Genomic DNA, 27640 nt, shown 5'->3' with positions numbered 1-27640 from the left:
CCGGGGGCTGGGGGGGAGGACGGAGCGAGCGGCTGGGCGGGGCTGAGTTGCTGGCTGGGGTTAGACACTGACACAAACATACTGTTTGCTATCAAAAAGTCATCCAATAGAAAATGTTCCATCATATGGGAAATGAGGTCATTTGATTAGGATTTACATTTGACTACCTGTCTTTAAGCTGCCGATTACCAGATGAGATACTGAACTTCTTCCACTGCATTTGCTTTTTCAGAGACTGTTCCAGTCCTTTCCTTGGCAACTGTTGTTCCAAGTTCCTCTCGTAGGTGATGCAGAAACGGAAGATGGAGATGATTATAGGTTGCAAGCAGTGACAGCAGTGCATGGTTCCTGGTTAGCCTGATACTCGAGTTTTGCCTAGGACCTAACTCTGTCTTAACAGCGTGCCTCGTAGGCCTACTTGAAGCCGGTGTTTTTCTGATAGCTGTACACATACCCTATTGTTCCTGTAATTAGTAATGTTCGTCAAGGTTGTTCTGGTATCTGGCAGTGTTTGGAGAACCCCTGAAGTTTAAATTACAGTTTATTATGAGCATTTAGTGCTTTTCCTTTCAGACGAGGTGTGAAACTCCAGAAGAAATGGCCTGCATCTTCTCAAAAAAAGGAAGAAGGGGAGGCAGTTTACAGTAATCTCTGTCATCTTTTGCGACCTCCAATTTGACTTCAAGGAAACAAGTACAGATGACATAGCGTTTTCTAAAATGTTACCATTCTCCTTGTAACAATTCTCCTGCATCTCTCAGGAATGTTGCTACAGATTCCATGCAAAAATTGCTGTGATGGAGAGGATGCTGTCAGATAGCCTGAAGCCAGTGAATAAACTCCCTCAGGGCTGTGCCAAACGTTGAGAGGGCACATCCCTCAACTTCTCTGATGTTCAGTCCCACTGGAGACGAGTTCATCTGGTCGTTCTCCCTCTGTGTTTTCCTCTTGCCCCCAAACAGTCATGCTATAAGAGGAAAGTCTTACTCAAATAATACAACACGTAGTACCAGCACTACAATCTAAGAAAATAGCAGAGACATGGAAGCTAATTAGACAGAGCAGATGCAAGAATGAGCTTCAGAGTTGGGTTAGTTAATCCTAAACTAAAGTTCAGCTCTGCAACAGACCACTGAAGGAAAAAGTACAAAACAAGCCGTTTGCCATGCTGCTTTCAATGGCACTGAGAACTTTTTGCCCCTAGAAATTAGGATAAACATCAACTCAGCTCTCCTTTTCAGTGTTTAAACTGTGTTCTGGTATTAGGTACATTGGAGTTATCACGGGCACAGAGATTACAGGGAATTACTAATATTCTTAAGCACATAAAGAAGAGGTATGTGCTTCATCAGACCACAGTTATTAACCCAACTATGCAGTAATTTAAACACACTTAATGAACTTGGCTCTTCTTGAACTTTTCTTTTGTGACATTAAAGGTTCCTGGATGGCAAACTGCTGGATATCAATAAGGAGTTTCAACCGTACCTGGGGCAGGGGGGACGCATCCTGGAGATCCGCACCCCAGATGTGGTGGCGAACGTCAAGAAGCAGGCACAAGCGGTTGGCTACACGGAAGGCGCGTTACTTGCTCTGGCCGTCATAATCATCCTTTGCTGTATGCCAGCTATTTTAATAGTTATGGTCAGCTACAGGCAGTAAGTACTCCTCCTTCTTTTTGTGGTAGCAACCTTGTAGTAGGGATGCTACATTTCTTAGCAGAACCGCTTTGAAAATTAGCCTTCATTGCAAGGAAATTATTATGCAGGGAAACATTTTTCATTTCCCTTTCACCACAAGAGTTAGTCAATGCTTGCTGTGGGTTGTGCGTGAAAAGAGGAAATGCACGGGAAGTGCATCTTGCTATATTTTCCGAAGTTGTGGTGCAGTAACTGTTTTAGAATACCTGCCAAAACACAAGATCAAAAGCTAGATGTTTGAAATGCCAGTGTAGATTCAGAGCTGAATTCCGTGCCAAAAAAAAAAAAAAGGAGAAAGGTGCAGCTCGAGCAAAATAAGAGTATTCAACTTTTTTTGTTTAAATCCTAAAATGCTCAGAGTTATATTTTTTCCCTACCTGTGTGCTTCTTAATTGCAAGTGTTTCATGAAGAATTGATTTTGTGCCATTTTAGTGCTATCTAAAGCAGCATACTCCAGAGAGAACCTTCTTGATATTTCCACTCGCCTCTCATAGACTCAAGAGGTTTAAGTAACTGGGCTAGTAGACTAATTAAAGGATCAACATCACTAACAAGTTGCTCTCAACTAAACGTTTCCAGGTCCACTCATATTTAAAATCAATGCATTTGGACTTAAAAGGGTGTATATTTATTCTTTCATCTCTTGTTATGAAAGATTTCTAATTCCACATCCACTCAAAGAATTACCAATCATTACAAAATCAAAATACAAGTAATTCTGTGCATCTTCCCCAGTAAATGGCTCTATTCAACTCCTGTCGGTCTGTACCTTCATATCTTCCTATCTTCATTTTCAAATTGGTGAACTAGCTGGAATGTAATACACCCTCATCATGGAAAACCTCAGCTCCCCAGGACCACGTAGGAAGGAGTTCCCAGAGCCCTGACGGATTTGTGTGTGTGTTTGTTTTTCTTTTCTCATTCGTTTTATTTCTATGAAAAACGGTTTGGCATCTGCTCCCCTCCTTGTGTTGAGGGCGAGGAAATGTCAGTTCCCCTGCGGACGCCTGCTGCAGGGTTGCATCTGTCTGTGGGAGGGGAGGGCATGGAAGAGCCTGATCTACAGGTATTACGGTGAAGCGATTACAATTTGGATGCTGCGATAGATGTGGTACAATAAGCCAGCTGAGATTTAAACTGTGCATTTTTCCTTTCTGCCCTGCAGTTAGAAGTTAGCAAAGCACAACGTTTAGTCATCACTTAAAAAGCGTATCCTGCATGGAAAAAACAGCAGTCTGCCTGAGAGCACTTTCCTTAGTGACACCAGAAAAAAACAGCCAAGGATAGCCATTTCTTGGTGGTTACTGCATGTTCTTTGGATTATATTTACATCTCAGTAAATACCCCCAAACACCCAAGTGAAAACCTAAACAATTTGGGTCAAAGGAAAAAGTCCTTTTAAAGGAGTTTGAAAGAGCTTGACAAACTTCTGCCCCATTGGGAAGGCAGTGCACCTCAAAGCTGCTTTACTTCTCCCAAAATTGTGTATAAAATTTGCGTCCAGTGAAACGCTACCGAACCAGTTCAGCCTACAATTAGGTCGTGGTTGTTAACTGAATTCCTTGTTTCTTTAAGAAATCTAATAGCACTATTTTTCTTTAGATTATGAATTTGAATCTGTTAGACTTTAGAATCTGTTAGATTATGAAAAGATTATCATTCTCTTTTAAGAGTTTTAAGGAATCTGCCAAACGTCGTTTCATCAAAAAAAAATCACATTTTTGTTGTCTAGAAGTATGACTTGGGGTTGGATTTCTAGCAGACCAGTGTGAATAAACTATACTTTTATGAAAAATGTGTCACTGAAGAGTGCCAAAGAAAACAGAAGGAATTTTAGTGTCAATATCAACACCAAAAGCTATCCTGAGCCTTATGGTTTGTTTTTGCATTACAGCCTTTTCCTCCTTTTCAAAAGGAGTTTCAGTATTTTTCCCGATAACATCCTGGCAAAGTACGTGCTCCAGTCTGCGACTGAGCGTCGAGATGATAGCGGGATAAATGTAACTGTCATCCTCGCGGCACATAAAATGGAAATGTTAAGATCTTTCTCACTGTTAGAATTTTTTCTGTGCAGTAGGTCCATTTTTCAGTGGTTTCCAGAGCAGTGATCAGCTTACTAAATTTTGTAAAAAAATAATAGTTACTGAAAAGAAAACGCATTTAATTTATAAAACTGTCACTGTCAAAGTGCAGCTCGGTGCCTACATTTATGACTTGTAAACAAGCCAGAAACTCTCGTTATTCTTTTCTGTTAAAGAGTGTCTTTGAAATACACTATCCAGTACAACCCCGTAAAGGATGTGTTATTTACTGATCACAAAAGACTGGTATCTTCTAAATAGCAACCAGAAATAATTCGCCTTCACTATTGAAGATGTCTTTTATAGCATTTTTGAAACATGTTAAAATGACAAAACAGTTACAAAAACGCATCGCTAGTAGTCCATCTGTTAAAGTAGTACCATGAGGTGTATGCACGTTTTCATGTCTTACTCTTTTCTGTGTGTGTGTGTGTGGCACGGAGTTGTTTTCTGTAAGCCCAAAACAATTTTCCTCACTGTAATTCATGTTTATGCTGACTGCAAAATTGTTTCAAGAGTATCAAAAATAGCAGCTAAACACTGTTCAGCTCTGGAAATGATGATTCTTTAAACATGTCATTAATTCGGTAATTTTATGTGTGGAATAATTAAGTAGCATCTAGTGTATTACTCCTGTGAGGTTCACTGTTTAGGACAATTGTTGCAAACGGCATTTGTTTAACCTTGCTTTTTATCTCTTTATTTTTTTTTTTGCATAACAAAACAGATTCAAAGAGTAAGTACTTATTTTCAGCTTTGTTTCTAACAGCTTGTATAGGAATACTGACCGCTTACCAGTTTTTCTTTTTAAGAGGAAGGGGTATTTGACATTCACCAAAAGTTACTTCCTATACTTTTAACCTATGGCGAGGTTAAAAGCTACTTATATGGCTACTCAGTGTATTTTATTATTGCATGCCAGCATACATTAAAGATACCGTGGTTCAGGACATTGCCTATTTCCTGCAGAGAAAAAAGTAAATCTTTCCATGTGTGTGGTATTCCGCAAGCAGGGAAGCACATGTCAGGCTGGAGCGCCTAGAGGGACTTCCCTAGGCAGGGATCAGGTATCGGCCACCCTCAAAACCAACGCGAGGTAGATCAGTCATGTCACCTCAGTGGCATTCCCCCAGTTACACACGTGAGGGACCACAGGGTTGATTTTCTAGACAGAGAACAAAAATTTGTTTCATAGTGAATTAACCCATTAAAAAAAAGTAATATTTTTCCATGAAACTCTTCATTGAGACAGAAGTTTCCCAGCCAACTCTAATGAGAAAGGAGTTGTAAGTGATAACTTCAACTTTGCCAGAGACGTTTTGTGTGTTTAAAATTACAGTTTCTTGGCACTTGAATGAAGCACTTGACCAAAGAGCTTGCTCTCTGCACTGTTAGTCTTAGGCAGCCAGAAGAGAGAAACCTCCTGAGAGCAGTGTCAAAGCTAGCACGTACGTTATTTCCTGGGAAATACCTGCTGTGTCAGTGACGTGCTGCTGGGCAGGAGGTTTCTGTCCAAGGGGAGCTCTGGGATTCCACCAAGAGAGAACAAATAGCAGAGAGCTGAAAAAGCCAGGAAAACGATTATCGCATTATTACTTTTCTTTGAAGAAGACAAAATGCAGGGATGTTTTGAAAACTGCAGGGAAAATCATAGAAAACCTTACATCTCAGCTTCTGTTAGGCTATAGAGTCTTTCTAATGAGTATTTCTCCTTCCCTCCGTGGCTTACCAAAGGCGACAGGCTGAATGCGCAAAGACTGCGAGAATCCAGATGGCTTTGCCAGCAGGCAAACCAGCAAGCACAGCTGCCAATAACCTCTATGAAGAGCTTGGCGACAGCACCATGTAAGTATTGCTTGTGGTCCATCAATGAAATTGTTAGTGACCAAAGCCGTGATTCACTTTCCAGGGATATCGCTGTCTCTATGTCAGAAAGGTTTTTTTTCCTTGAAGGGGTCTTTCCCCAGCTGCTTGGGGTTTTCAGCCAGCCAGAAGATAAATAGGACGACTCTGTAAGGAGAGGAAAACCAATTTAACCTCTTAATAGGGATTTCTTGTAGTGCATGGGGAGATCTGTAACAGGCTTTAAGTTGGCAAAAAGCAGGGTATAACCAGATGGGGGTTTTTTCTAGAGCAAGACCGTACATCAGGCCGTTGGTACCCGAGTGAGCCAGGACTGGGCTCCTTTAGCGCCATTGCAAATGCAGGCCAGCATGCCACGTTTTTCAAAGCTGCTGACTAAACACATCCAATGAAATTGCTGCCCCAAAGTCCCCATTTGCTAGAGTAAGAAATACTCCGTTGGGTAAAGTGGGAGGGGTTTGTTCTAAATTTGAAACTGTTTGAATATTGAAATTAAAGGAACTATCAAATAGAGAAACCACTGGCAGTTCAATGAATGTATCTTTTACCTATTATATGCCTGTAAAATACTAATATTGCAAAGATGCCTACCTTTTCACGCTTCTGTAGATCTGAAGTTTATGGATTCCAACAACAATTTAACTCTCAGTATGAAAATATTACAGCGGAGAATAGCCCATTAAGATTTGTTATCATACCGGGGGGTTGTTGATAAGCTTGCCACAGTTGCTCATCTATGTTTATATTTTCAAACCAAGTAATGCTAAGAGCGTAGCATAAATTATATGTTTGGATGCAGGTAGAGAGCGAGCTGCTGGTGGTGTTGAGGATTGCCCAACTTCTGCTTTATTTTCGTTCATTATTTTTTTTGCTCGGAAAGTTGCAATTTTCCAGATGCTGTGATTGAGTTTGTAACGTGTTAAGGAGGCGCGACAGAGCGTATCACTGCTGCTTTAGCTCTTGGCCATCTGAGTGCAGGCTCTGCGTTGGAACTAATTCCAGAGCATGAGCTTTTCTGTGTCAATAGAGGAGCTATCCTTGAAGCAAGAATAGCTTCTCCTAACCGCTGAATTTCCTCCTTTTGTTTTTGCCTTTGTGAAGTGTTATTGCTTGGGCAGGGAGGGAGGAGAACCGTATGTTCAACAGTAGCACGTAGTCGTATTTTTGAATGCGAGCACCTCTGCTTGTGAACCACCTGAGATCACATCGGTACACTGCCACATACAACGAGGTGCCCTGCTGGATAAAATTCCCATTTCTTTTGCATTTGACTAAATTTCTACTGAAATTAATGATTCACTTCTATTAATGTTACTGACAGTGATATAAAGCTGATTACCTGTGGGAACTGGATATCCCAATGGATGAATCTGTGTTTTGTATTGATGAATACCTGATGTTAAATGCAGAACAAACCTTGTTATGCTGGATTTTTACCTGCAAAGGGGTTTTTTTATGTTTTAGTACTGCAAACGTATAGGTGCAAATTTTACAAATTTGCAGTATTGACTCTGAGGCTTAGATCTATGTTCATTTTGACTAAAAATAGTTTTCATTGCATCAGAAAAGATGCCATATTTGGAATATTTTCTCTCAGATGTCTTTTCATACAACTAAGATATACCCATATCCATCACGCTAAGGAATTGATTAAACATAAACTAGTAAAAATCCTTGTAAGATAAATGAAAATCCGTAGGATTTTTAAGAAAATAACATGCCTCAATGAAAATAGTTATAAATTATCTTCTTTTTTTTTTTCCTGTCAAATATTTGATTTCCAGGCACTGGTATACCTTAGGAAATTATTATTTGGGAACTACCTTTTATTAACATTTTTCATCAATTTTAGTACAATATTTCCTGTCTTTAGTTGTCCTAAGACAGTCATCTTTCATTTGCAGTGCTGCCTTGTGTCTTGTTTTCTTAATTTGGTGTTTATAGCAAATGAAATGGAACTAAGCTCTTTAGTTTTAAATCTGCCTTGTCTCATAATTTTCATTTTTCTCTGTCTTTGGATACATAGGCATCAGTAAGTAAGCTCATTTCATTGTCTTAATATTTGTAGCTAGTAGAAACAGTAGTTAATTTTCCTTTCAGTAATTCCCATTAAACCTTGCAATCTGAAACTCATATTTTATTTGTCCATTGATCAAGTACAGGAAAGACATTTACTGTGAAGTTTCAATACTTCTATGCTTCTTTATCTTTTCCTTGGAAGTAGAGATGAAGTATGATTGCTGAACTTGAATGGTATTATTTCTAAAGCCAAATAGTCCTCCTACCTTAAAAAAACCCAAACCAACACTGAGTGGATGCACAGAGGTTTGCTTTCAGCTTGTGGACCTCAGATCTCACAATTGGATGCAAGCAAGATCTCTCTTGTCAGCTATTTACAATTCCTGGCAAGGCAGGTACGCTTCTGTCAGCTTACAGAAATGTGCTTCAAAGTGGTGAGCTGATGTTTCTCGTGGATTAAAATACCTGTACATAAACAGAAAAAGATTGCAGGGTAACCTCATCCTTGAGAGATGTCACGTGAAGCGAGGAAGGAACTGAGAAGCTTTTGAAATAATCTGTTCCCAGTAGCGTAAAGGTTACGTCATCTTGCATGAGCCTTCTGCTGGAGGGTTTCCTTCAAGTTCAGAATCATTTCTTTCTCTCACCTCTAAACAGATTGAGGGTGCTTGACCAACCTCAAAGTATGCTGCTTTAGAATAAAGAATTCGTTTATTATTAGTGTGAAGTCAATTATTTTTCATGCAGTTACCTTCTGCCCAAAAGCAAGCCTTAGGCGTACTGGGTTTTGGAGAACTGCAGTGCTTGGGGAGAGTTTGTTGACTGGTGTAACCCTTCGTGACTTTGCCAAACAGGAGAGTGATCCCTGTACTCTGTGCAGTGATTTGTCTCGGCGGTCCTCTCAGGTCCCTGGGACTGTTGGGAAGCTGTAGTTTCTCCGTGTTGGTGATCTCCCAGTCAAAACAGGAAACAAAAGTTAAGAAGCAAATGCATTTCATGACTAAGTACAGGCCTTCAGGGGACTTTTACGTATTAAATAACTTAAGAGGAGATGTAATCTCTCTTAATTAACTCCTCTCCAGTATCTAGTTATTTAAATGTCTCTCCCAGTTTTGCAATGGAAAATTTAACCACCAGAGGTTACATTTCTGTTAATTTAGATATGGTAATATTTTCTGAGATGTCAAAAAACACCACCAAAAAAGGTGCAACAATCTGACCAAGAGGTCTAAAACTTCGTCTTCCAACATTCACGTAATCACGGAAAATTTAATTTCCCCCCTATTCCTTTGTTAATAAAGCCTAACCCTTTTTAATCTGAATTCTAAAGAATAGGACTCAAATTTTGGTAGAGACAAGACTTAGAGCAGTCCAATATTTTCACAAAACCTTCTGAGTTAAAAATCATAAGTCACTAAAAATAGTTTTATATGGTATTTTGATTTGTGTGTGTGTGTAAGTCATTGCTACTCATGCTATACTTTAGCTGCAGTTGCTTAACTGCAGAAAACAGGAAGGTTTTAAGTACGGCATTCCAAATGTGGAGTACCAGCATTCGGCAGAGGTAGTGAAGCTCTAAGTGAATTGTACAAAAGTGGAATTCAGTCCTTATACCGCGTTTCTGCCATAATGTTCCCTTATGCCATCATGTTCTCGCTGTAGCCTGTCTGACAGCTATATTTAATATTTCAGAGAGCTTTTTAGAGTAGGTGTCCTTTTTAAGACTTTTTTTGTTTGTTTGGGGTTGGTTTTTTTTCATCCCTATGCCAGATAGCACATCTGTTTAGTTACAATAAATTTGTACATGGTGGCAATCAAAATGCATTTTGATTCAATCTCATCACTGACGAGGGTAATCCTCTCTTTGAAAGGATAAGGGGTTTGTTTTTAGCACTCTCTGACATTGACCAAGATGTTAAATTTGTCACAGGTTGGGGGGAAATAAATTTATTTTCAGCCTCAGGTAAGCTTTATTTAAAATTGGGCTGTAAGGGCACACTTTTCTAGCAGGCAGTTTGGGGGTATTGGTTTTAAAATACTGTTTATCTTAAAATCTGCTGAGAAGTTTGTGGTATTAAAAGTATTTGAGGAAGGTAGGTTAATGAGGCACTCGGAGGTGCTAGATTAATTCCAGAAAATGGTGAGACCTCCTAGTTTTGGTGTAGAAATTCAATGTAATCCAACTGCAGGAGTTTTTCATTTGGTTTAACATGGTGTAGAGATAAAATGGATACTTCTGCATCAATATGTGTATCATAAATGCAAGAAAAAATGACCACCTTGGTAATTCTTTAAGAATCAGAGTCAGGAGAATGGTCTGACATGTATCTCAGCTGACTGGCTTCAGCTCCCGTCGGCCACCTCACGGAGACCCTGCAGGTCTACGCTTCAGGTGTGCCTGGGTGCACCTCTGACTCCTCCTGGGGCCACCGCTTCAGGCTCACCGTCGGCTCGAACCACAGTTCTAATTTTGTGTGTGACCTATGGCCAGTCCTTAAAAGGCAATGCAGGCACACTTAACAGTTGCCTAATCGTACACGCATTTTACAGAATAGCAGAGATTCAATGCACAATTACTATCGAATAGTTTTAACGTAAAAATCCCGATGAATATTCTATGCTGGCTGTGTGCGGTATGGCACAGTGCCACTGCCATTTGAATGATGGAGACACAATTACACAGTATATATACCGTGAGTCCATATTGTCTCAGAGAGAAATTGTATCGCATAACTACATAGCATTAATGTTTTGGGTCACGGGCGAGGTAGGGCACAGTATTGACTGATACTTTTGAAATCTAAGGGATTTTTTTTTTAAGAAGAGGTTAACTTATTTTTAAACTTGCTGATAGCTGAAAACTTGTTTTAATTTTTCTTCCTCCTCAAGTCCTTCTCCCTTAAAGAAGATGTAAAAGTAAATGTCTTGCCGAATAGTCTAGTAACTGTGATCTTTCTGTTGGATAGTCATAGTTTGCTAGAAGTAATGTAATGGCTCTGATCATATCATAAGTTCTTTTTTTTCTCTCTCATAAGTATCTATGTCCATGCATGTTTCCTCACATGTGATTATCTTCTTTTCTTTCAAGTCTTTTTCTTCTCTACCATTTCCAACAAAGCAGGGGAAAAAAGTCAGTCTTAGAAGAAGGAGACCGTCAGAGAGTTATAAGCAGCTTTGCTTCCCGTGCTATTGAGGCTCACAAGCAATCTAATATCAGTGGATCACTGAACAATAAGCTCCCCAAATCTTCAAGTAACATTACTTTTTTATCTGATGAGAACCCATTAACTACTCAAAACCCATTATATGTGGAAGGTGTCACTCAGAGTCCCGCTGCTGCTGGGTTCCTACGGAAAAGAAATGATACTCTAGATACTCTTTCTCCTTCAAGACTAGTGTTGAGAGATACCTCTTTGGGAGGCAGTCACCGTGCGTGGACGGTACCAGCTCACGTTAACAAGAGACACGCGCCTGGTTCTCCAAGTAGGCCAGTTATCATGGACCCCGTTCAGTGGCAACAGGAGAGACTCAAAGCAGAGAACGAAGGCACTGAAAATCAGCGTAGCGGTGTTGATATTAGCAGTCCGCTATTTCAAAAAATAAGTGGCCCCAAGTTAACTGTAAAAGAGAAGGCAAGACAGTTTGAGCAGCAGGCTTTGCAGGAAATGAAGCAAGTGAAATCTCCCGATGTGAAATCCATCCGATCGCCAACACACAGCATCTGTTTCCAAGAAGGAGAGAACGTGCTAGAGCAGTCTCCTAAAAGCGTGGTCGCTTCTCCTTGCCTTCGCTCTTCTCCTCGCCTTCGTTCTTCTCCTCTGTCCTCTCCAACACCTTGTGCTGAAGTAGTTGAACCAGAGGCCTCCGCAGTCCCCTCTGTAATCATCACTCACCACGACTATCCTGAAGAACTTTCTCCTCCACCAACTCGCAAACCGACTCCTCCGTCTTTTAGGATAAAGAAACCAGTTTGCCAAAGTTTTCTAGCTCCTCAGACCAAAGAAGTTGTAGAAAGCATTCCAGATCCGCCTAAAATTCCCCCACCCCCACCTCCACTGCTGCCACCTTCACCACCGCCACCACCACCTCCATCCCCTCCTCTGTTGCCACCGCATCCTCCGCCCACAGTTTCTCTTTCTTCTTCTTCATCTCCTCTTAGCACCCAGCACCTCTCCTCTGCCAAGCATTCAAAATCCCCTGCCAAACAGCCAGCTGTACCACCGCCGGCCACAGTGCCAGAGCCTCCTCCCCGTAGGGAGCTGAAAGGTATTCTTAAAAACATTCAGAATTTAGCAGCAATCGAAAAGTCTGTGGCCAACATGTATAGCCAAATAGACAAAAACCACGTTCTGCCCAAGGCCATTTCTAAGCTCAAGCCGGTTGCGACACCAGAGCTGCCAACTCCAGAAGCTGTGGCTGAGCACAACCAGCAGAATGGCAACTTGAGCTGTGTTGTGGAGGAGCTTGAGAAACGCTTTCCGTCTCAGTCGACAGCACTGTAATATTTACGGTTGGATGTTTTCTGCATGTAACGTTTTGAGTGAGATGACTCTAATGCAGCACATGGTATCTGCCTCAGACTCTCTAGAAATTCAGACTTTTTCCCTTTCTCTGCTGTGTATCAGTACTTATTCAGTCCTAGTCCCAAATTGAGAGATGTTGTCTTTCCTGTTTGCTCAGAAATTTGTAATGTATAAGAATTCTACAAGTTGTTTTCTCAGAGCTACATCGTACTGTTCTATGATGCTGGTTCTTAGTCTGTTTACCAAGCATTCTTGGCGAAAACTGTCCATTTTTACCCAAGGATCGGTCATAGACAGCAGAGGGCTTGATACTGCTTTCTGTGAAGCAGCCTTCACTGTAGGTAATACCAGTAAGCAGAGTGATTTTTCTGCGGCTGTAATTGGAATCTCTTGCTTTGGCTGTAAAATGTACCACCTGACTGTCAAATATTGGACGGCAAAGAAAGCAAGTACCGGTAGTCAGCAGGCTCAGCATAGCGAGCCGGAGTTATCGCAGCAATGCCTCGTCGTGTTCCGTGGGAGATGGCGCGGCGCTCTGCTCTGCTGGCACGCTTTCTTGCAGCTCACGTTTGCATCTCAAGTCAGAAGAAGGGTTTTGTCTTGATTTGTCAGCAAACTTGGCTGTCTTCCCTCCTTGTTACCTATGTTCTGCCTTCCATTGTATTTTTTATATTGTAACTGCATGTTAAAAGTTTTTATTTTGTAAATTTCTTTACTGTACAAAGCATTTGTTTGTTTTTTATTTTGCATGTGCATGTTGTTGGCATCTGTCTTAACTTTCATGCTAGTTTGCCATGAGCTTTACAGCTGAAACATCTCGCTTATCTTAAATTGTAATAAAGTCACTCTGATTAGTGTCACCAAGTGAAGATTTTTCAAGTACTTGTAAAAATCCATGTAATATGGATTTACTTACTGGCTTTTTTGCTCACAGTCATCTAAATCAGACCTTTACATTAAATATGTCAATGATGGTAAATTGGCTTGTCCTTTGAAAAAAAGGGTAAGTAAAAACAGTTTGGGCATTGAAATGAACGTTAGTTTGGTTCAACTTGCAAGTTTCCTTTTGGTCTTTTGCCAAAATTCAAAATCTTTGTGTTTAATATGACAATTTTTTAAAACATATTGGGAAAGGCAGATATTACATAATGAAGAAAAACTAAAACCCCAGTTCAGTCTCCAAGCTTGTAATTCTGAGCAAAAAGGTAATGAATTAGTTACCAGACTGTCTAGAGATACTCAGCATTTCCGTGGTACTTGGCTTTTTCTCTTCTTTTTCTCTTTTCTCTCTTTCTTTTCTTTTCTTTTTTTTTTTTTTTTTTTTAAATCTGCAGTTAGGACATGTATGGATGCTTCAGTCGGAAACTGTTGAAGGTAGTTTCTCTTTCCTTGTCCCAGAGCCAAACTCCATGAACTCCATCACACAAGTCTCGCTGATACATTAGAATTTTTCTTCATTTAAAACTCTTCTTGGGCTAGACTGTAGTTCCCAGACACGTATAGTAGCTAAATGTGTGAGGGGAGTTATTATTGATCATAGCATTTTTGCTGTAACAGAATCGGTATAATTTATGGGATGCACGCATGTAGAATACCTGCCGATGATGCTGAATTCTCCAAGAGCGGCACAACTGCAGCACCAGCAGCAAATTGTCAAAGTTCAGCAGCTATTAGGTAGAGAGACTTTTAAGATTTAAGAGCCAGAATCGGAAGATGGCTTACATGTTTACTTGCTTCTGTGTGTCTGCCATGGTCCTGGCGTGGAGACAGTGGAAAGCGTGCCGAGATGAGCGTGAGAAATTACTGCGCTAAGCGTGTTCAGAGTGGATCAACCCTTAAGACGGAGATTTGCATTTAAGTACCCAAATCCCACTTTAGAGCTTGCAGGCCCATGCTTTTGTGAAGTTCATTACATCACCAGTGAAATATTAGACAAATAGGACCTAATTTTGCAGTGTGTAGTGTCAAGCAGCAAAGCCATAGGTGTTTAGTAATTCACAGCACATACTCCAAAGGTTTTATTCGGCTACAATTATTTGTGGCATTCCTTAAGCAGAAAGAATGGACATCACACAGGAGCTCCTTTTGAAATATTTAGTTTCATCAGTCTCGGAAGAGTCTGGGGGGGTCATGGTAATCAGCTCTTCGCTAATGAGGAACACCTACCTTCTCATTCTGGAAACCTTTATTAAGTTGAAAAGTTTACAAAACCTAAATTCCTTTTGACTGGAATTAATGCAATCTTTGTTCTCCTGCTGGTTTTTTGAATAGCCTTTGTTAAAAAAAAAAATCGTTCTATTAGACCGGGAAAGAAACTGTACCAATAGCATGTATTTTTAACCTAACTCAGGGAAGTTCTGTCCCATTGAGATGTCTGGGTGCTACTGCAATTCTGCAGCATGACCAGGTATTACAACCACTATAGTAGTTGGTAAGAAGTTGAGCATATATAAGATTATTGCCCCCTCTTCAGGTTGTCCGATTTGGTTAATTAGGGTCAGCGTGACCCTGGATATATCTCTCATCCTCTCATCATCAGCTTGGTTGGGTTGAGTTCCGAGCAGGAGCAGAGGTTGCATCAGTGGAGAGCACTTCTTCGCAAACCCGTTCACAAAGCTGAAATGGAGCAGTAGCGTATCATTACTCCTCTCCCTTCCAGAGTCGTCCTCCTCGGTTCCAGCTATGAACTGCAGGAAACCCCTGTTCTAAGAGTCAGGGCAAACTGATTAGCAGTTGCCTTCTCTGAGTAGTATCTGTAGAATTAGGGTTTATGATGCTATTGCTTTTAATAGGAAAACGGATATAAAGTATGAAATTGCAAATGCCTGATGGAGGCCAGTAATTGGGAAAATTGTTGGCTTTAGGCAAATCACAGTTCTTTTAACCTACGTTAGCAATACAGACCTGTGAAAGGTTGGCGCATTTTGTATGTGTAAATTCGTTCTTGTTTTATCTTTTGTGTTAAGTACCAGCAGTGTATACTAGCTGTCATATTATCCTACATCATCATAGGCACTACGTCCTTGTTTCCCATTTTGCACTGAAGATTTCTCTCTGACTGACTGCAGTGAAGTCTGGCTGATAATGTTTATCCAGAAGCAATTCCTCCCTCGGTGAAGAGCTTTAATTCCTTCGTGGAAACAAATGATGTTGTTTTGACCTTTGTCTTTTTGTCAGAAAAGATCCTTGTGCTGTATTGAGTGAATGGGTATTTTTTGTCTTTTGGGGGCTTTTTTTTTTCTTCTAATTGTGGCCGCACAAAAAATTGTAAGAGAAGTATAAGCATCTCTCAAAACACAGCGTGGTGCTATTTTTAAGAAAGTTGAATTCCAAATTTAATTAGAATTACTTATACTATGCTTTTAATCTGCAATGTAGTGACTGCTCAAGAGCAATTAAGAGTAATAGGCTTACTTATCCTCTGTGCAACACAAGACCTTCTTTATCTGAAGATAGTTTTAGGCGATATGGAAACTAAATACAGCGTTCCTCAAGTGGGCTTTGAAAAGTCACAGATCATCTTTTGATGATAAATCTTCATTTCAGTTGTTCATTAGTTTTATATTATATGGGCAACAGCATTAATTTAATGCTGATAATCAATTCCATGTGCTGAATATTAATAGGAAACTTCACAGATGGCGATATTAAAGAATTAAAAGGACTTCTACTCTGTTCTTTATTACTTACTCAAGTGTGATTAAAGACTTTCCCTAGACTGCTGTCTGTGTACTGGGTTAAGCTCAACACAATTTTGAGCATTTACCCTTTCCTTCTTAAGAAAATAAAATAAAATCCAGGCTTATCCTTAATAATAATGCTAAGACCTAAATTGCTGTTCCCTAGTTTTGTCTAAACCGTTTTAATTTTCTGGCACAAAATGTGAAAATAGAGAACTTGATAGACATAAGGGCATTTGTCATGCATATGTATGGCTCCAAGAAAATGAATTAAAACAACAACAAAACATTTCCAGTAAGATCAGAAGCATAAAGCCCGTGGCAAAATAATCATAGATAGCAGAAATAATTTAACTCCCCCCTGCTGAGCAAATGTTAGGAAATGTGTAATTTTAATAATAATGTTGTTTCAAGAAATTAGTAATAGGAGCTCCAGGCCAATTTCTGGCAAGTCCCGAGTGGATACAGAAAGTCCAGAAGTAGAAGAGAAACTGTTTCCCTGCTTAAGCAGCTACGTGAAATAAGAAAGTCCCTTTGTAGATGGTCTCGGAGACAACAGAGAAGGTGACTGGGCAGGACCTCTCCTACGGGAACGCGAGGGAAGGCAAACACAGCATTCACCCCCTTTCCCTTTGCCGACCTTCACGGGGTGCACTGGCTCTCTGGCTTTTGGGGATTGGGGATTTCTTCTCATTCATTTGCAACCTAAAGCAAGAAAAGATCCCAAAGATTCACTAGCCTTCCTCATGCAATGATTCGTATGTCCAGCGCAAATCTAAAGAAAAACATATTTTGTCTTGTAGATATGTATTTCTTTTCTTGCTAGTAATATTTCTAACTACATTATCTTTTCACCTCTCTCCAGAAAGAATGGCAATATGCATCTTTACGTAGTCTCACAGAAGTATACTAATTTTTGTTTTTTCTTTTCCTGACTTCTAGGCGAGGATATGCACAGCAAGAGGTAAGGCTGTTACGTTTAAAATTACGTTTACAATATTAATTACGTCAACATACTTTTCCCATACAGCCTATGTTGTGAAACTCATTGCTACTGGGTGTTGTAGAGGTCGGAAATACAAAGTGGTTCAAATAGCTCCTGAGGCACAGATTCCCTGGGGCTGGTAACCATCATGGCACAAGCGTAACCTCCCGGCTAGGAGACTGCTGCTTGACAAACTGCCAAAAACAGTTTCCCAGGGAGTTCCCTTGCGGTGTTTTCTTACAGCACGCCTCATCGTCTGCCGCTGCCTGCTGTTACGGGCCAGGTACTGGACTACAGAGACCTTCTCCGTGTAGTCTGTTGTTCTTGCACCGTCTTTTTCCGCAGCAATGAATAACATGGAGAGTTTCCTTCAGAAATTTGAATGAACTCATTTAATAATTAGAAAGTTGTCCAAAATACTTTTCTGTCATAAAGGCTGATATTTACTGCTGAGAGCTGGATCAGTTTTACTAATCTGAAAATGTGCGTCTGGAGCCTCCTGCTCCTTGTTCAGTAGTGTTTTATAGATTGCAAGCTTTCTGTTCTTCTGCTGTGATTTTTCCTCCCTTTGCAGAGCTGATTTGTGTCTCTTAATTCCAAGACACAACTTCCCCATCTCTCGGGGTTTGGTTTTGGCCGAGAGATTTGCTGAAATAGTGCCACCAAGTTTTGGGAGGAGCGTGGGGACAGTGGTACTGATTTTCCTGAGTAAATCAGATTCTAATTTACAAAACAGCAAGCGATGTGCATCGGTCTGTCATTTGCAGAAAACTGGGGCTGCAGAATAATTAACAACATGACTACCAAACCGCCCCATGTTCAGCTGTGACACCCCTGAGAATAGCCATAGGGCCCTGTCGGTCCTCTCTGTGCAGCCTCCCGGGGTCTTTTCCCTTACATCGGTGTGTTTTTCTCACTGCATGCTGCACACAGAAAGAAATCACACGTAAGCTGTGCAGAAAACAAGGGAGATAATCCTTCACTGTCTACTGGTATTTGTGAATTACAGTTTATTTGCAGTTGAGAGGTACTCGGTTAAATGCCACAGAAGTATATAAATACAGATGGAGAATTAAGGCAATGGTATTGCAGTAGAAGCTTGGGTAAGAAATCAAATGACTTCATGTTTTTAATAGCTGAATCATGGACTTCACTGCAGATTCCCATAGATTTGCTTTCTAGCTGTTGTGAATAATTTTTTGTCTGCCATTGTCTCCCTGTTGTCTCCAACATAGACCATGTAATAGTTCTCTTGGGCTCTGACAGAAGTTCTCGAGTTAAATAATTTAGAGAATCACCACGTAAACTGGGAATTTGATTTTATATTAGGCAAAAGAAATAGTGGACCGTAAAGGGATTTTAGTACATTAGGTGTTTAGCAGTAGTGTTCTGAGTATGGAAGTATCCAGGTGACTGCCGAACAAAAGGCTCTGAAGGACCTGTGCTTTTAGGATTTCTGTCTAATCTTAACTCAAACAGAAATGATCAGCACTTTAATTGTTGCTGCCTAATTAACCCCTTCCTAATTTTCTTTTGTAGCAACAGCAGTTGCTGAGACCTTCTCTTCTCAGACCAGAGGTACCACTATTTTTCATTTCTTAATTATAACTTTTTTAATGGCTTTTACATAATTTCCCTATAAAAACTTGTCTGTCTTAGGTCATTTTTCCCCCTTACTCTTTTAAGATGAAAAGGAAAGTTCTGACATTGTTACCTCATTTATGTTATTTTACTTAAATACCTTAAATTTACTGCATCTTGGTATTTTTCCCCTTGAGCATATTTCAGTTGCTCCCATGGACTTCATCACACAGACTGAAAGCTTTCCTAGTTCCGTGTCCGGATTCACAGGCAGAATAATTTCCTCACCGTCCAACCGCAATCTATTTTTTCAGATGTCAATCAGGTGATGATTATTGTACCTAGAGATGAACTAAGCAGTTGGTCTGCTAAGGTAATGGAAGCATTAGCACACTGCTGTGTACTGCAAAGGCAGCTCTGGATTGCCAACCCGATACTTTCTATTTCAAGTCTTTTAGACCCAATCCGGTTTCCAGGATAAGCAATAAAGCAAAAGTAGGTTTTGTGAGACGTTGCTATCGATGGTATTTTTGTGCTACAGAATGATGATCATTCCTGCAGTCATTATAAGTAAGTACACCGAGATGCTCTGACACAACTTTAATTTCATTAGACAGGAGAAAAACCTCTAGGAAGCTGTGAGAGAGAGATGGCATGCAGTCTTTTGCCAAAACCCAAGCCTTGGTGCTTGCTCTGTGTCGATACTGCAGTTCAGAGGTGTTCCACAGAGCAGCCTAATACCAAACAGGGTGTGAAAGGAGCTGAAGGACCACCGGCGCTTTCGTAGGATACAGACAAGTACTTAGCGTAGTCCAGTGCTGCTCGTGATTGTTGATGGTTGAGAAAACGTGAAAAAAGGGACCTGACAAACAGTGTAAGTAAAATAGCCCTAATCTTTTAACGCAGCTTTTCCCTTTGGGAGAGGCGCAAGAACTGACAGTGTATTTGCAGTGAGTCCAGTTTTCGGAATGAGGTGTTTGTGCAGGATGAGTGAGACAGCGTCCTACACCAGAACAGCGTCTGCGTTTAGCTGACTTAGAACAGTTGCTCCCAGGGAATACCCCAGGGAAGGGGTCATTTAAAGCTCCTGTTGGCTTCTCAATATGGTTCTTGACAGTTGTCAGTGTTCCTCAAATTATTATTGTTTTTTATTTTGCTTGTTTGCACTTTAAGGTACTCCTCTTTGCACCTTTTTCATCAGTCATCAATGTGTATAACTGTTTGCGTTCAATCAGTGTTTCTCTTTCAACAGGAGTTAAGTATGGAGTCTGGAATTGATCCAGGGCAGGAATACTACGGGCAAGATTACTACAGTTATGACCATGGGTATATTTTCATTTTTCCTATGTATTTCTGAAAATGCTGCTTTCCCAGGTTGGTGATGTTTATTATTACAGCGTCCAATCTGGAGACTTTCCTTCACCTTGGGATTACTTTAATCTTTGTGTCCACAAAGGCGTGCGCTGACAACACAACTCTCTTTAAAAGTTAAGGGGGTGTTGTATAACTCCCTACTGCTTTAGGAATCTAATTATTCGCTCGCAGAGTGTATACCCCATCTGTCATGCCAGTTTTACATTCACTTTTTTATTTGCATATTTCTGCTGTCTTGGAAATTAAATTTCCTTCGTCTCCTCTCCTTTTGTGGCTCACCAGCCTGAGTTCAGTGGCTGATACTTTCTGCTCACAGTTCCCCGCCAGCCTCTGGCCTTTTACGTTGACCTAGAAAAACACCATCCTGCCTTGTTCTGATAATGCCCATCTGACTGCAAGCACTGCAGGGACTATTGCTGTTCGTACAAGCCTGCAGGGATTCTCCGGAACCGATCCCAGGGAACCTGCTCTTTCATTCTCTAATTATAAAAAAAGATCCCCCCAAAAATCAGGTACCTGGAGAAAAGGTCATTGCGCAAAGAATAATGATCTTCTCAAAGGTAGAGAGAAAAGAGAGCAAAGAAAGTCCTGTCCTTTCGGGATGTGAGCGTGTGCATTTGTTGCTGTGTGCGGAGACACACATGAACACATCGGTGCATGTTATGAAGAGATGATGGTGTTTTTGCCAGGTATGAACTGCCTCAGTATGGGAGCCGCCGCCGACTGCTGTCTCCTTCGGGGATGTATGATGAGTATGGGGAAGTCGTGGTGGAGAACGATGGTGGCTACTACTATAGTCCGCATGGATCGACAGCAGAAGAGGTAAGTGTCTCTGGCGTGTTGATTCTGTCTCTGCAACAAGATGAAGGACCATTAAACCTTGTCAAATGTATTTGGTAATTGATTACAATGTTGCGTTCTGTATAGACCAAGTCAGCAGGTCTTCCAATGCTAATCATTGTTTGCCTTCATGATGACGGGTAAAGTTTGTCTCTTTTTTTTTCCCTTTTTCTAGAAGTAAAAAGAAATTGCAAAGTTTCTTTTAATATGCACATCTATTTTTCCCTCAACGTAGATTTCTAGTTCAAAGAAAAATCCACGTAGCCTTAGGTAATTCTATTTTATATTGTTAACCAAATGGGGTGTTACTAATATTCAGCCTATAACTGGTGATTTTCCACTGAGAAAAGCAGTCACCTGAACTCATTTATTATAAAGTTCACCGCTGAACGTAAAGAAATTTTACAAAGTCAGTGGCAGCCGGAAGAAAGATGACGGAAATGTTCCTTTTTTTTTTTTTTTAATCTAATTTTCAGAAGTACTAGACTCTTAATCCATCACATGGGTTTTAATTAAATGAGAAGAGAGAACATTTTTGAGCCATTATTTTTCCCTGTTGCAGAGTAAGGTAGTTGTGCACTTGCAGCCTATTCTAGAAGTAAAACTTTCCCCGTAACTTTGGTAAAAAGCTATTCTAAAACAGGTAAGTTAGTTCCGATGCTGGGAAAAAATGTTGTATTTGTTCCTACTGACTTATTTTAGGGTACAAGTTTTCACAACAACTATCTTTCAAATTGTAATCAAGTTCCATTTTCACAATTTGCAGGGGATGAGTCAAGGCAGAGATCCTTCAAGCAGAGGTATAAGCGAGAGAGCAGGGGCTCACGTAGAAGGTAGACCTTTAGGTGGTGGGATGGATCTAAGACGTGGTTCTGGAAGAGCATATAGGATCAGCCAGGGAAAAAGGAAACTGAAAGCAGTGATGCACTTAAGTCGCGTAGCAGTCAGTGCTCACAAACCAGTAGGAAGAACTGAGTCTGCTCGTTCTCCGTGGAAGAAAGCAAAGATATTCCCCATGATTCTGCAGAAAGTGAAAGGCAGTAGGAAAGATTCCAGTTACGCCAAGTTGATGTCAGCTCGCCAAGTGGACGGTGAGAAAAGCATGATTATCAGGGGAAGTTATTTCCAGAAATCGACAGATGACAGACCTTCGATGAGAAAACTAAATCATGTGTTAAAACGTATCAGTGTCTCCAGAAAATTTGAAGAGCCTATTAGCAAAGATTCAGTGCGTGCAGGAGGAAAAGACGAGGAAGAATATGAAAGAGATGAAGCAAAATCAGGAGTTTCAATAAGTATCACGGCAGAGAGTGAACATGAGGATAGTGATTATGAGAAGAAGAAAAAGAAGAGAAGAAAATACACTTCAGATGAATCATCTGTGAAGAGTAGTAGCTCTGGCTCGGAGTCAGAAGATAAAGACTACTTGAAAGTAACTCTGGACCAAGATGAAGCCACTGAAAGTACTGTGGACTCAGATGAAGAAAGTGGGCACGAGTTTGAGGATTCTGATGACGACTCCGGATCCAGCTCTAGCAGCGAATCGGAGGAAGACTCATCTGAAGAGGATGATGAGGAGGAAGACTCTGACAGTGATGAAGATAGTAGCCTGTCAAAGAGCTCATCTACGCGAAGTTCGTACAGCAAATCGGGGACTAGCGAGTCCAGCAGTAGAAGAAGCACTGAAAGGTCCAGTATAAAAAGTAGGAGAGGTAGCTTTCGTGGCAGAGCGAGGCGATCCAGCCAGAAATCAAATAGGAGCTCTAACGCATCAGGTAGTGAGAGGGACACAAGCCACAGGAGAACTTCAGGATCCAGCTGTAAGAGCAAAACCTCCTCCGCCAGCCTTGAAATAGAAGACACGATAGAAGAAGTGTCAGAAGAAGATGAACAAGCGGATGTGGAGCAAGTCAGCGCAAGCCCCGATGAGAGGGCAGGTAGCTCAAATAAGGCAGTTTCTGAAACATCTGCCAATGCTAAAACTACTGCTGCTGAAGAAGACAAGAGAGGAAAATCAGCTATTAATGGTGAGGATAGCGTGGATGAAAGCACAGAAGAGGTTGATACAGATGCTAGTGACAGGGAGGAAACTATCAGTAAGAATGAATCTTCTTGCCTAGAAAGCGAAATCAGTGTGACTTCCAAAGGTACTGAAGGGACAAAAAGCCCAGCTAGTGCCACATCTGGTAAAAGTGCTACTTCCCCCGATACTGAGAATCAAAGTTCTGACGCCACTGTGAAAAGAAAGAAAATAGGAAAAAAGGTGTCGCCGGAGAACAGTCAGTCTCGGTCAGACGAGACCCTGGATACTGCCGTTACGGAGTCAGAGACTACTGGAGATTCTACATCCTTTTAAAAAGGAGCGACAGTAGGTGGACGGTTTGCAGTAAGGAGTGATCTTGTTTGCTGTGCCTTCTGTGTGGTCTTTCCTAAGCAACACGTGCTTGACTAGGGGCAGACAAAAAGAGAATGTCAAAGCTTATTGCTTCAGCATTTGAACCCGATACACTGTCTTAAGGATAGGACTACCTAGAAAACCAAAACCAATAGAATTCCTCTGAGAGGCTAGTCGGGTATACTTAGTGGTGGGGATAGAAAGATTAACTTTCATTGAGCAATGGCAGGAAGGAGCACTTCTTTTTCTCTGCTAATTTTGATAACGTAGTTAAAGAGGCATTGTGTTGATTCTTAGATTTAACCCTTTTTGCATGATGCACACTGCAAAGCAAAGTAACATTGCATTTTGCGTTAGCTGTGGTGGATAGCTTGACGAACCTGATGGCACAAACCTGTTAAGGGCCCTAGGTTCGTGCAGGTTATGTCTGTCACAAAATGGAACACTGCATGAAGGAAAAGGGGCAAAACAGGGAATTCATTGAAGGACAGGAATGATGATCAGGATGAAAAGACTTAAAAGTCATACATGGTTTCACCTTATGTTCCCCTACCATACAACCTTTGCTAATCTTCAGATGAGTTCTTTGCTGTAAACATTAGCCCTATTTGGAGGGGGGACAACGGAAATTGCAGCAGAGCAACAGTCCCAGAACCGCAGAGTATTACTAGCAGAGCTGGGATTAAACTGTTTCTGGATCATGGGATTCAGGTTTCAGGTACCAGTGAGGTACAAGACAGGAACGCAGAGGTAGGTGTACAAAGTGAGCTTGGACAGAAGAGGAAATGGATTACATTTTCCAGCTTCTGCCCTTCCCACCTCAAAGTACAGTGATTTTATCGTTGGTTTGTTTTGGTTTTTTATTAAACATCTGTTTAAAAGTTTGAGATGCGTAACAGCAAAGTATTGCTGAAGGTAACCATCACCTGTGTTCTCTGTTTTGGTAATCTGCCGTTTAAAATTCAATAACCTGTAATACCTGATGTCATTCAATACAGAAACCTTGTAGCGCTTTCATTAGTGCAGTTCCGCTCAGAATGAGCACGATTGCGTAGGAAGGACTTCCATTATTGACAGGCAAGTGGCCTTTGTGGTTTCATATAAGAAGCAACCTCTGCGTGATGTACCTCCTCACGGAGCTCTTCTCCGTGCTGTCAGCGCACAGAACTATGCAAGCTTGCTACCTGTGCTTTATTTGCCTTGTATCAAAAGCTGCAAAGCTGTTTCTGAACCACTAGATTTATCCGGATAAGCCTTAAGAAGCCTAAATAAAATTAAAGCTTCAAGCCAGTATTGGATTAGTCTTGTGAGCGAGTACTTTAAAGGTAGTACAAATTCTGTCATAGGTACCAAACCTCTGCCAGGAAATCTTTGTTAGACAGGGGAGAGAAAAATGACCGAATTTTGAAGATACTTGAGCCTGCTGTGGAGTTACCCTGGCAGATCAATTGGTGTTGAGCTGCAAAGCGGGATACTAACTTCTCAACTACTGTCTTTAATTCCAGTTGAAATGTGAATTAGATTTATGATCACTTACCTACTTCTTGGTATTCCCATATGGCACAAAGTTGTAGCTGCACACATTGTTTTAGCGTAAATCCCGTTTAAACTAGTCAGTCTTTTTGTCCACCTGAATATATCTGTGCAAAGAAAATTGTATGTCTTTAGCAGGAACGAAAGAATAGGCATCTAAGTAATTTGTACAAAGTGTGACTTCTCAAATCACCACCCGTTGGTACCTTGCATGATTTTCTTTCTCTAAAAACTGGCCTTTACTTGTGTGCATGTGTATGTCTTGCAGTGGGAGTTAACTGTGATGGTATCTGCTGCCACCTTAGTCAAACAACAGTGTTTTCATTACTAATTCAAGAATGATAGTAGCTTGTTTCAGTGTGCTGTAAGAAGGCATTTATTTTTAAAAGATGAATTATAAATTAAAATAAGTAATGGGGTTTGTGTAATCACTATTAGGTACAAAGTCACAGCAACATGGAAATTGTTCACATTAACTCTTTAAAAAAGATATAAACCATGTAAAATCTAAAGTCTCATTTCTCCACTGTCTTCCATTTAATAGCAAAGCATCTCCATTGATTCCACTAGATTGGACCTGGCACAAAGCCTTCTGTCAAGCTTTTCTTTTTTTAACCAGCCAATTTTGCCAATGTCGCGCTTGAGAATTTGCCTTGTGTAGGTCCCGAGATCTTTCTCTGCTTGATGTGTTATGCATATAAAACAGGCCTGCTCAGTCCTATTTCTGCACTGAATTCACATTGTAGTCATACTCTGGAAGAAAACTTCTAAGGCCTTCCTAGCATTTACCCATTAGGACAGCAGTTTCTTAGAAGTATCGCTTACACAATGGCTTCATCATCAGTGCCTTCCAGTTTCTGTTAGAAGGGGTAATTAATCTCGTCGTTTTTCATCTCTCTCTGTACGACAGACTGAGATGCTGCTTTGTCAAAATACAACTGGCTTACCAATACTGTGGTTTACAGAAGTTTTCTTTCTGAAAGTAGTGTCTCCATTCTCAGAATTCTCCAAAGAAGGTGCACTTTGACTTAACGGGAGCACTGCTGAATGCATCTTTAGCAAAAAAAAAAAACAACACACCACCAAACCCAAATTTGTCACTACTTTCCAAACCTGAAGAAAAACGTCCCAGTTTTTATATGCTCTGTGACTCGCATTATGCAGTTCATGAACTCAAATGAGCTTATCCTTCTTACAACTTTTTTTACCAAGAATTGTTTGCGTGTTCAAGCATTAGGTATATATGATAGTGGCACACAGTGGGGATCAAAACAATTAAGAAGTCTCTGTGTACAACCTAAAAGGAAGGGTATAAAAGACCAAGTTAATAAAAATTGTAAGATGTAAGAAATGGTGCTGAGATTTAACGATGTTTCTATTTATTGTCAAACAGTGGGCCAGAAAGAAAAGGATCAAGTTGATAGTTGACCCAGAGTATGAGACCAGCTCCACTGGAGAAGACAGCGCTCCTGATTCCAGCCAGAGGAATCGTCTTAATAACCCGAATGTTCAAAACAACATCAACGGTAACATCTACATTGCACAGAACGGCTCTGTTGTCAGAACCCGGCGCGTTTGCCTCGGTAATAATTTAAAAGTCACATCTCCAGTGAGGCTGGGGAAACAGTTCAAGAAACTGGACAAGCTTGCAGTGACACACGAGGAGAATGTCCCACTGAACACGTTGTCAAAGGGACCATCTTCCAGTGATAAGATGAACACAAGACCTTGCAGTGTCTCATTTGCTTCCTCTACTATAGGGGCCGAAAATGTAGTAACAAAGCCTGGGGGCTCCAAAATGAAAAGCACAGAAAAGCAAGAATCGGTTGTTGATAATGAGGATGTCAAAGAGCCCTTGGAGTCGCACAGTGAACACACACAGTCAGATGAAGAGGAGCTCTGGATGGGTCCTTGGAACAACCTTCACATACCAATGACAAAACTGTGATTTCTTTTTTTTTTTTTTTTTTAGTTTTTACTTCAGTTTATAATAAACTGCGCTTTTTATTGTCACTGAGGAAAATGTATGAAATTTGTATTGTGCACATATGTTGTATACTACAAACGACACGCTTTAAAGTTTAAAAACAAAATTTGCACTCACATTTGTACCAATTAATTGTCCTCCCCAACAACTCTTTTGACAGGCTCCCATTTCACTAAACAAAATACTTCATTTAAATTAATTACGTTTTTTGGATCTTGATTTATTGTTTAATAAACAGTAAACTACTAATAAATGCACAGCAACATCTGGTTAACTTTTCAGACAGTTCTATACATGCCTAGCTTGTTTTTCTGTATGGTACTTGTGGCTATACTGTTTAGATTTGGAAATTGTCTATTTATGTTCTAGATTTATATCCAGAGCTCTTGGTTTTGAACTCAGAGTAATAAATTAAAAATAAATCCATGGAAGTCAATGGAGCAAATCCTCGGCTGGCTTAAATTTGAGTAGCAATACCAAAGTCGATAGTGATATACCAGTTTATGCAAACAGAGGATCGCACTCAACACCCAGCTAGCAAACTTAGGCAAGAGTGGAATCAGAGTTTAGAAGAGCATAGCACTGTTACATATAAAAGGGGAACAGAAGATTAAAGAAGATAAAAATTGCAAAGAGGAAGGAAATGTGTAGCAATTAATCTTATTCAGAGTTACCTGGCCGTGGTTTGTTCATTTTCTTTTGTAAATTAGCTCATTCCAATTTTCTTCTCGAGTCAATTTTTCATCTTTTCATCTCTTCCCACATCAGTTCTGTTTTCTTCTTTATACGTTCTTTAGCTCCGTTTTTTATGCTCCATCAATAATTGTCATTCTATGGCTATATTCCTGCGAAATAAACCAGGATGATACACGAGTCTGTGTGATAGAAATAGGCATTAAAGAGTAATTAATAGGAAGGGGATGGATACATTTTCAAGCCCAGCTAGCTGTTGGGCTAAATGGTACAATCACCATTCCACTCCAATAGCGTTGAACATAAACCTGCTGAAAAGACAAATGGATCATGGTGAAGAGGATAAAAAGTGAATATTTTACGAGGCCAATATGCATAAACGGAT

At 40.5% G+C, this 27640-nt stretch overlaps 1 protein-coding gene and 1 pseudogene across 2 annotated transcripts in view; both read left to right on the top strand.

Annotated features, from left to right (window-relative positions):
* LOC104157882 (protocadherin-15-like) overlaps positions 1–26990 on the top strand; it is a 79867-nt gene extending 52877 nt beyond the window's left edge. Inside the window, exons 7-13 of the mRNA XM_009695431.1 lie at positions 1440–1658; positions 5517–5627; positions 16810–16831; positions 18392–18430; positions 19686–19759; positions 20497–20629; positions 25969–26990. Of these exons, the coding sequence (XP_009693733.1) occupies positions 1440–1658; positions 5517–5627; positions 16810–16831; positions 18392–18430; positions 19686–19759; positions 20497–20629; positions 25969–26523 (1153 nt within the window). The 3' untranslated portion in view covers positions 26524–26990. The remainder of the gene's footprint in view (positions 1–1439; positions 1659–5516; positions 5628–16809; positions 16832–18391; positions 18431–19685; positions 19760–20496; positions 20630–25968) is intronic.
* Positions 10751–12254, top strand: LOC104157803 (annotated as a pseudogene). The gene has a single exon (XR_696416.1). The product of XR_696416.1 is annotated as a protocadherin-15 pseudogene (transcript).
* Positions 26991–27640: the final 650 nt, after the last annotated feature.

The sequence above is a fragment of the Cariama cristata genome, unplaced genomic scaffold (assembly GCF_000690535.1).
Source record: "Cariama cristata isolate BGI_N322 unplaced genomic scaffold, ASM69053v1 scaffold2290, whole genome shotgun sequence".
NCBI lineage: Eukaryota > Metazoa > Chordata > Aves > Cariamiformes > Cariamidae > Cariama > Cariama cristata.
Note: the sequence above shows the minus strand (reverse complement) of the source record. Positions and strands in the feature narration are given on the sequence as shown.